This window comes from Vollenhovia emeryi, unplaced genomic scaffold, assembly GCF_000949405.1.
Source record: "Vollenhovia emeryi isolate VEMERY1.0 unplaced genomic scaffold, V.emery_V1.0 DF939797.1, whole genome shotgun sequence".
NCBI classification, from domain to species: Eukaryota; Metazoa; Arthropoda; class Insecta; order Hymenoptera; family Formicidae; genus Vollenhovia; species Vollenhovia emeryi.
In genome coordinates this window covers 312-10,053 of record NW_011966569.1, presented here as the reverse complement: position 1 = coordinate 10,053, position 9,742 = coordinate 312, and the positions used below count along the sequence as shown (strand labels likewise).

The window sequence follows — 9,742 nt, the reverse complement described above, 5'->3', positions numbered from 1 at the left end:
GTCGTTGTCTTTGACGACGGCCTCGGCACCACTTTGACGCGCGTAACCATCGTCTCCACGGAGACGACAGTGGGCAGCCTACGCGTCCTCGGAATATCCAGCAGCGACTCGTCCTGCTCGACCTGAAGAGGTTCGACGACGTGGGCCTCCTCCTCTTCGTCGTCCGCTTGTACGAGAGGGAAATTGAGTACCTGGAGTATTAGAATAGAGTATTAGAATAGAGTACTTGGACGAGAGGGAAATAGAGTACCTCTCGTACGGGCTGCACGTCCGCCTCCTCCTCCTCTTCGTTGACGCGAGGGAGATTCTGAGGGTCTTCCACGGCCTCTGCGTGGGCCGCCTCCTCCTCCTCGTCCTCCCTGAGGAGTCGTACCTGTAGAAAGATGAAATGTTGAAACAAAAACATATATTTCACAGGAAAAAAACATATATTGCGCCAAATTTATTCATGTATTTAGTGACTACAAAATAGAATGTTTCTAGATGCAGAGAGCACATTGTAGATGAGACTTAAAGGTGCGGCTCGTGCTTGCCTTTGTCCTTTTACGATAATAGAGTACTTACGTTGCACTGCGAAGAGCGAGTGCTGCTGTTCGCGCTGCTGCTGGTGCTCATGAAGCTGTCGCTGTAATGCGATAGAAACGTACCGATTAGATTTTTATGTAAGAAACATAAATGCAATGTGTGCTTACCTTAGCCAGCTTATATCGCGGAACATGTCTTCGCTGCTGCTCGTGCTGCTGCTGGTGCTCATGATGCTGCTTCTATGTCATACAAATGTAACGATTAGAAATAAATGTTAACAGTTAAACGGTTGCAAGTGAGGAAGCACGTCTGCTTCGAGATTTCATATTTTTACCACAAGGTGTCAAAAATGAAATCTCGAAGCAGACGTTCCTCTGGCAAACTGTGACTCTAGATGGGTTTCGAGTCTTTATAACGTGAAATTTACCAAGTTTAATAGTATTCACGCACTCTAAAATATTCTGCTTTACAGAAATATGCAAAAAACTGATTCTAGATGGGTTTCGAGTCTTAATAACATGAAATGCACCAAGTTTTAGAATATTCACGCATTCAAGAATATTCTGCTTTACAAAAAAGTTTACCGTTGCCTTTTCAAGCCAACTATCGCTATACATATATATCAAAGGGTCTTATTTGGTGTACAATTATGGAAATTCAACATTTAAACCGTCAGAAGCGATGGCACGCGTCTGCTTCGACTTTTCATTTTTTACACCTTCAGGTCAAAATATGAAATGTCGAAGCAGACGTTCTTCCTCACTTCCGACCGTTGTCTACATTCAAGTAGCCGTACACTCAAAAAAAGAATTACTGCAATCATTTTATTTAGCAATATCAAGTTAACTGTCTTAGCTATCTGATACATCTACAGGAAAGAAAATTGTCTTTAGCATAGCTAAACATTAGCTGAAATTATATTTGCTATTCAATTTGCTACTACACAAAAAGATTAGCTATCTTAGCTATCTGATCTACCTCTCAGAGTAATATTGTTTTTCCTTTTTGTAGATGAACCGAGTGACGATGACATTGCCAATTATGAAGAATATTTATTATGGTTAAAGAATAATTGTACACCAAGGCAAAAGGTCTGTACATATTGGTCTCAGACTTGAAAAAAACGAGTTCAAGATCTCTTAAGTAATAATCAGCCTTGTGCCATGAGTACATGAATCAATTTCCAGCTTTTTCTGAGCCACTAGGTTATCTATTGGTGAGTATGTAACATACACTCAGATGCAAAAAAAGCGGTACACTAAAAATTTGGGAAAAATTTACCAAATTTCAAGTGATCATAATTTAGTAAATAATGAAGATAAAAATAAATTTAAAAATGGAAAATGAAGCTCCAAATGTCCTCTTTAAGAATATTTGAAAGGCAATTATGCTCGGCTATTTTTTTCAAAATGACGAATGATAAAGTGAGAGGATGCAAAATTTAGAATTGAACATCCGAGTTTGTGACGGTCCATGGCGTGAATCAGGTATCACAGCGTAATGTAACGAAGTGTACATGAAAGTATAGAGTGTTAGCTTTAAAATGCTTGTTTACCGAGCACGATACGATCATTTTTCGCGGAGTTACGCACATTTAAAGAAAAAAAAGCGCTTTATTCTTTATATGTGCATAACTCCGCGAAAAATGATCGTATCGAGCTCGGTAAACAAGCATTTTAAAGCTAACAGTCTATACTTCCATGGGCTCTTCGTCACATTAGGCTGCGATACCTAATGTACGCTATGCGCTGTCGTAAACTCGAAGCTTTATTTATCAACTTTGCATGCTCTCCTTTAGTCATCCGCCATTTTGAAACAATCGTCGCGTACAATTTCGATTTTAATTTCGAAAAGTAGGATTTCACAGCTTTCAAACCGTTTTTGAAATTTTGTACTGGGGTATTTAGGTGCCGAGATATTCAATTCCGAATTTGCAACAAGGTCAATTCATTGTTTTTCAAATTATGGTCGTAATTCTCTCCAATATGAATGGCATGAAATTTTATTGATCGGAATGGCATCTCGTGCGTGCGTGTGTGAGTGTGTGTATGTGTGTGTGTGTGTGTGTGTGTGTGTTTGCATACCGCAAGGATAAGGACCCCCTAGGCATAAGAGGGACACGCGATGTACAAGGTCTGACCCGTATGGCCAGGAATACGTCGTGGACGAGGAGGAGGACCCGACGGGCCTTGGTGCCAAGATCCGCACGAGGACCAAGGGTTCCCCCTCCCCGAAGAGGACCGGAGGCTCTCCCACCCCGTCGGGTACAAGCGACGGGGAGGGGGATACGACATCGGTCGCGAGTAGTGAGGTCGTCGACGACCAGGACGACCCCGCTCGCGTGGTGGACTCCGAGGAGGACAATGGCTCCGACGCCAGCGACAAATCCCACTTGTCCAAATCGGGGGCCACCAAAAGGAGCAGGAGCAGCCGAAGGAGGAAGGGCGCGAAGTACGCGCGCTCCCAGGGCGGCTCCAGCGAGGAGGAGGAGAACCCCCTCCCGGAAAAGGACGGGAGGGGCAGGCCGCCCTCGACGGGAAAGGGCGTTCTGATGGCCGAACGCAAGAAGGCCGAGAAGGACCTCAATAAGGCCAACGGTGAGTGGCGGGACACCCAGAGGGCCATGCAAGGAGGCTACGACTCCCGCAAGTACGAGGGAGCCGAGAGGCGGAAAAAGGTGAGGGAGCTGGAGGAGCAAATCCCCCAACTCCCCACCCGCGATCTGGTTGCTGAAGTGGTGAAGCACAGCAGCAGGATCGACGAGGCGGTCTCGGCCAGCAAGAACCTAAAAGGTACCCTTGCTGGCATGATAAGGGAAGGGGCCCTGTTTACTAGGATCGCCATAGACGCCCTGAATACCAGGCTGAGCGGGAGGGCGACGGAGACAGAGGAGCTGTTGAGGGAGGAGCTGGCCTCCCTCAAGGCCCAGGTCGCCGACCTCCTGAGGGAGAAGGAGGAGCGGGACCATATGGCGATGCCGCCCCCCCACCCACCACAGACAGGGGGGAACGCCATCCCTTCGGGGGAGGACGTCCGGGGGAAGGAGATGCCGGAGGTGGTCGCGGACCGACTGCCGATGGACCCTCCTCCCCCCGGGAAGATGGCGGATCCTGCGCCACCGGAAAAGAGGACCTGGGAGGTCGTCACACCTAGGGACACCTCCCGGGCCTCGACGTCGGGGGCGTGGAAGACACAGGCGGGGAAGAGGGAGAGGTCCGCTTCTAGGAAGCGGGCCAATCCCCCGACCCCCGGGAAGAGCTCCCCCCTGCCATCCCCCCACGCCCCGCAGAAAGCGGGGAAATCCCCGCCAAAGGCAGGGGAGATCACGGGGGAGTGGGTACGGGGGGAGATCAAGGAGGCTGTCGACCGATCAAACAAGGAGATCGGTTGGCAGCTCCAACGGAGGGATTGATCCGGGCTCTGGCCGACGGCGGGGCCCGTGACAGCGGCCCCGCGGCGGGCCCCTCCAACCCCCGAAGGGGAGGGGGGGCGCCGCGGGGGGCCGTCCAGAAGGGCGGATCGGGAGGGAAAGACCCTCCAGCGAAGGTTGCGAACGTTGCGGGGGAGGGGGCGAAGAAGATGAAGAAGAAGAAGAAAAAGAAGGCCCCTCCCTCGCAGCAGACGCAGGGAGCAGAGAGGACAAGGGCTCCCGAGCTTCGAGACGCCAAGTCCTCCCAGCCTGCCGCGGGCGTTGACACGTACGCGGTGGTGGTTGGGAGGAGGGCCAAGGTGGCGGGGAAACCCGCGAAAGGAGTCCCCAAGGCGGCCGCCCCCCCCTGCCCCAGTTAAGGGGCAGGCTGGCGGTCCGCCTAAAAAGACTCCCGCGAGACGACCCCCGCGCACGTCGGCCGTGGTCCTCACGCGTCCCAGTGGGGACTACCGTGAGGCCATGGCCAAACTGCGGCGGGAGGTCGATCTGAAAGATCTTGGCATCGAGGACCGGGTTAAGGTTAGAACCGCGGCCACCGGTGCCAGGATCATAGAGGTGTCTGGGGAGGGCCACGCTGATAAAGCGGACCTCCTCGCGGGATATATTACGCGTGCCTTACTCGGGGAGGAGGGCACGCGGGTGGACCGCCCAAGGAGGACGGCCGAGGTGCGCCTACGCGACTTCGACGACTCCTTGGGCGTGGAAGAGGTGAAGGGGTGGATCGCAGAGGCCGGGCATTGTGGCGCCTCCGACGTGCAGTGCGGAGCGCTGCAGCCGGCCGCCGGGGGCGGCCACGGCCTCTGGATGCGCCTGCCCCTCACCGCGGCGAGAGAGCTGACCCGGAAGGGGAAGATCCGGGTCGGCTGGGGAGTGGCCCGCATGGACCCTCTCGAGGCGCGCCCCATGAGGTGCCATAAATGCTTCGAGAGGGGGCACGTGAGGGCGACATGCCACGGTACGGTCGATAGAAGCGGGAGGTGTTACCGGTGCGGCGAGACCGGTCACACCTCCCGCGACTGCCGGTCTGCCCCAAAGTGCCCATTGTGCACCGATAAGGGCAGGCCGGCAAAGCACGTTCTGGGCGTCAAAGTGTGCGCCCAGAAAAACGTGCGGGGGAAGCAGTCGGGGCAGTGCGCTATGGAGCAGGCGCCTGCAGCCGAGGTCCCCCCCCGGCCGAAGTCCGGCCGACGGAGGAAGGGGCGGAGATGGGGAGCGGCGAAACGGGCGAGAGGCCCCAGCCGCAGCGCCAGAAGGCGCAGAAGGAGACGGCCTCCGGCACAGAGGCCATGGAAGTAGAGACCCCATCGGACGGGGGGGATGATAAGGCTGAGTAATGCCTCGCTCTCCTCCCCGTCCGAATCTGAAGGGATTTGGCCTCATACAGGCCAACGTGAACCACTCCCCACAGGCTCAGGATCTGCTCCAGCAGAGCATGGTGGAGAGTGGATTCACGTTGGCGATCGTGTCCGAGCCCCACCGCCCCCCGAGAGACAGCCCATATTGGGCTGCTTATAACGGGCGGGCGGGGGACTCGGTCGCGATTCGGTGGCGGTCGGTGCCGGGTGGTCCCGACACGACCCCCATCGATAGAGGGGAGCGGCACGTTGCCGTCCAATGGGGGCCCATCGCGGTCGTTGGGGTCTACTTAAGGGGGTAATACACTGGCGACCGAAAATGAGGGTCAATTTCAGGATTTATTTGTGATAAAGTGGTAGGCCAATCAGGTTCATGGTGTATACGATATTGAAGTACATGTTTAGGTGTATTTACAGTATTTTTTATTTGGAAAAATTTTAAGAAATGTAGGAGTTATGAGTCATCTCGCAGAGCCCTCGCGCGCGCGTGCGCTCGACTACGGTGTACGTAGTAGCTGCTGTACGGCGTACCTGAAATAAAAAACGCAAAAAGGGTATTAAATTTAAATGTATTCCCCACAAGTTGACGTTCGAAAATTGTAAAAATGTTAAAAATTGTGAAAGTTATAGCACTTAACAAAAAGAAGTTCATTTTGTACTGAAAAAAACCAACGGTTTTTTATTGTTATTAACACATGGTTAATCGGGGGACAAAAAACTCTACGTCAGCATGAGCATTGTGCTGTTATATAGATGTAAGCCAAAGGCCAAGACAGCCGGAATAAAAGTACGTTCGGAATCACGTACACCGTTTAAAAAAAAAAGCGTTTTGAGATAAACGCGTTTAAAGTTTTGGCACCTGTTTTCTATGAGATAAAGTGATAATTATTTCATCATACCATTATTCTGCTGTTCCTGCACCATATTGCAGCCCTTCTGCATCGGCTAAAACGTCCTCTGCAGCCAATCTCTCAAGCCTACGAGCAGATCTTGCCTCTCGCGTGCTTTCCTATGCTCGAAGATCGGCAGCATTGACGCGATGTTGATCAGCATACATGCACCACTGATGTGCTTTGTCGCCAATTTTTAAATTCAACATCTGCATAACATTTAGATATGCCATTGCTCCCTCGTTGAATGTACTGCAGGCAATATATGCTGCTATTTCAACGACCTCAGCACCCTCGGATGATATTTTTGGCGCGATTTTCCATATGACGGAGTTTACACTTTCATTACAATTTTGAAGAAATGGACACAGAATATACACATAGAAATATACCATAGAATATACAATACGAACGAGAGAAGGGTTTGCAGCAGGTATAATTCTCGTAAATATCGAGCGGCGGCGTCTCAGACCGGTTTAGCGGCCGACACTACTTCGCTTCAATGGCTATAACTTCGTCAATTTTTGGAATTTTGCAATCGGCAAGGGCTCAAAATACGCGTAAAGAATAACACTTTCAAAATATGCAATAAAAAAAATCGATTTTTTCGAAATTTCCAGAGTGTACCACCCCCTTAAGGCCCACCAGACGCCCTGCTCTGTTTGAGGGCTGGCTGTCGGACGTGGGACGGACGTTAACACGTCTGAGTCCGAAGCCGGTCCTCGTAGCCGGGGACTTCAACGCGTGGCACACGAGTTGGGGTTTCCGGCGTGATAACGAGAAGGGCAGGGTTCTGGCGAGTTGGGCGGCGGCGCACGGCCTGGTCCTCGCGAACGAGGGCCGGACCCCCACCTGCGTGCGGACGCAGGGGGAGTCCATTGTGGATATCACATGGGCTACCCCCTCGGCCGCGCGCTTGATCACTGGATGGAGGGTGGAGTAGGACATCGAGACCTTGTCGGACCACCGATACATATCGGTGGAGCTCGGTGTCCTCTCCTCCGTGCGTTGCCAAGTGGAGACGCGACCGCGATGGGCCCTCCGGAAACTCTGCGAGGATGCCCTGAGGGCCTCGATAGAGGCCGCCTGTAGGGTCCGGGGAAGTTTCCCCGAGACCCGGGAGACGGACCCCCTGCAAGAGGCCGAGTGGATCGGGACGACGCTTACAGCGGCGTGCAACGCCGCGATGCCCCGGTCCAAGACTCGACCTCAGCGAGCCGTCTACTGGTGGACGGCAGAGATCGCCGACTTGCGTCGACGAGCCGTCCACCAGCAGAGGAGACTCGCCCGCTGCAGGCGCAGAGGCGAACAGGCGGCCGAACGAGCCAGAGAGTGTTACCTTGACTCCAAGGTAGCCCTCAGGCGGGCCATCAAGGTGGCAAAGGGCAGGGCGTGGACGGAGTTCCTCGACTCCCTTCAGAAGGATCCGTGGGGGCGCCCATGCAAGATGGTTCTCAACAAGTTGAGACCATGGGCGCCCCCGCTGACGGAGCGGCTGGTCGTGGGATTCGTCCGGAGGGTGGTGCAGACCCTCTTCCCCGATATTACCGGGGAGGATGAGGGGCCACCCTCCGAGCCGGGGGAAGACTCCCCCGACTGGGACGACTCCCTGGACGTCCAGCCGGAGGATCTCCAGAGGGCCGTCAGGAAGGGCCTTAGGGGCAATGCAGCCCCAGATCCTGACGGCCTTCCCAAGCGTGTCCACGCCCTGGCCATGGGCGTCCTCGCAGAGGAATATGCGCGCGCGTACAGCGCGTGTTTGCGAAGAGGTGTCTTCCCCCCACGGTGGAGGAGTGCCACGCTGGTACTCCTCCCAAAGGAGGGGAAAGACGCCTCTCTCCCGTCGGCGTATAGACCTATATGCCTTCTGGACGAGGTCGGTGAACTTTTCGAGCGAGTACTCGTAAACCGCCTCGTCCAGCACCTGTCCCAAACGGGCCCCGACATCAGCGGGGCCCAATATGGGTTCAGGGAGGGCCTGTCAACCATAGACGCTAGTAAGCGTGAGCAGGCCCTCTCTGAAGAGGCGACGTCCCGGGGGGGGGGGTGATGTTGGCTGTATCGCTGGACATTGCCAACGCCTTCAACACCCTCCCCTGGGGACGAATCAGGGAGTCGCTCCGACGCACAGTGGTCAGTTTGACCGATCTGAGCGGTGAAAATTATTTAAGTAAAAAAATTTTTTTGCCTGTTCTTTATAAGTACGCGTTAAAATCTGTAATAAAATTGAGTTTTATTTTTTATTTCTGTGTAAATATTATTTAATTCCAACGTTAAATAAACGTATATACGTATTTCTATAAATAAAGGTCGATTTGGATACTTAAATAATTTTCACCGCTCAGATCGGTCAAACTGACCACTGTGCGACGCCGCGAGGTGCCGTCGTACCTCGCCCGCGTCGTGGGCGACTACCTGAGGGACAGGTGGGTCGAATATATCGACCAAGGCGGCGTACGCCGACGGGAAAGACTGCACCGGGGAGTGCCCCAGGGATCGGTTCTCGGACCGTTCTTGTGGAACCTGGGGTACGACTCGGTGCTGCGTGTTCCCCTCCCCCCCGACTGTCACGTCGTCTGCTACGCGGACGACACGCTCGTGACAGCCGGGGACCGCGATTGGGGGGAGACCCTCGCCAGGGGGCGAGTGGCAGCGGGAGCGATAGTCGACTCTATCCGCAGCCTGGGCCTCGAGGTGGCACTCGGCAAGACCGAGGCCGTGATGTTCCACGGCAAAAGACGTGGAGCACGCGGCGCGCCGCCCGAGGGACTCACCCTGGCTGTGGGTACGGCCCTCGTCAGGATCGGCCACGAGATGAACTATCTCGGATTGATCCTCGACGACTGATGGAGCTTTGCGAGCCACCTTGCCAGAGCCGCAAGCAGGGCGGGAGTGAGAGCGGCCAAGCTTGGCCGGCTCCTCCCCAACCTTGGCGGCCCGGACGGCAAGGTGCGTCGGCTGTACGCCAACACGGTTAAGTCCGTGGCGCTCTACGGGGCTCCAGTTTGGGCCCCAAAACTCGCGGCATCGCGGCGCGCGCGCGCTCAGATGGCGCGTGCGTTTCGCCCGATAGCCGCGAGGATCTGTAGGGCGTACCGAACCGTGGCGTGCAACGCGGCGGCGGTAATCGCGGGTCTCCTCCCGATGGAGTACGCGGCGGAGGAACATAGTAACATGTTCCTCGAAAGCCGCGACTCCGAGGGGAGACCCATAAGATGGTCGGCGACTCACCGTGCTCGGCAGAGACTCCGGCACCGGCGACGCACAATCGCCACGTGGCGAGAGGCGCTCTTAGCCTCGGGGAACAACACCCCGGGGCTGCGCGTCGTCGGTGCAATCGGGCCCCTCCTTGACCAGTGGGTCGATAGGGGATGGGGTGGGCTGTCCTTCCGGATGACCCAGGTGATGACGGGGCATGGCTGCTTCAGACATTTCCTGGATCGGATCGGAAGGGAGCAAGACTCCCGCTGCCACCATTGCAGCGCGGCGGACGACACCGCCCAACATACGTTGGGCGAGTGTCCGGCGTGGGCGGACGAGCG

The 9,742-nt window shown here is 54.6% G+C and overlaps 1 protein-coding gene across 2 annotated transcripts; it reads left to right on the top strand.

The window, feature by feature from the left end:
* Positions 1-5,281: 5,281 nt before the first annotated feature.
* LOC105556760 lies at positions 5,282-7,651 on the top strand. 2 transcript variants are annotated; one of them, XM_012003863.1, is made up of 2 exons: positions 5,282-5,599; positions 6,834-7,651. In XM_012003863.1, exons 1-2 carry the CDS (start codon positions 5,289-5,291, stop codon positions 7,141-7,143), a joined length of 621 nt encoding a protein of 206 aa, XP_011859253.1. In that variant the 5' UTR covers positions 5,282-5,288; the 3' UTR covers positions 7,144-7,651. The 2 variants fall into 2 exon arrangements, with proteins under 2 accessions (XP_011859253.1, XP_011859252.1); XM_012003862.1 differs by having other exon boundaries at positions 5,282-5,605; positions 6,840-7,651.
* The last annotated feature ends 2,091 nt before the right edge of the window (positions 7,652-9,742 follow it).

Coding starts and splice junctions, on each gene's coding strand:
- LOC105556760 (XM_012003863.1), top strand. CDS start 5,289: ATGCCTCGCTCTCCTCCCCGTCCGAATCTGAAGGGATTTGGCCTCATA. Junction 5,600..6,833: donor ATCGCGGTCGTTGGGGTCTA/CTTAAGGGGGTA, acceptor GTGTACCACCCC/CTTAAGGCCCACCAGACGCC.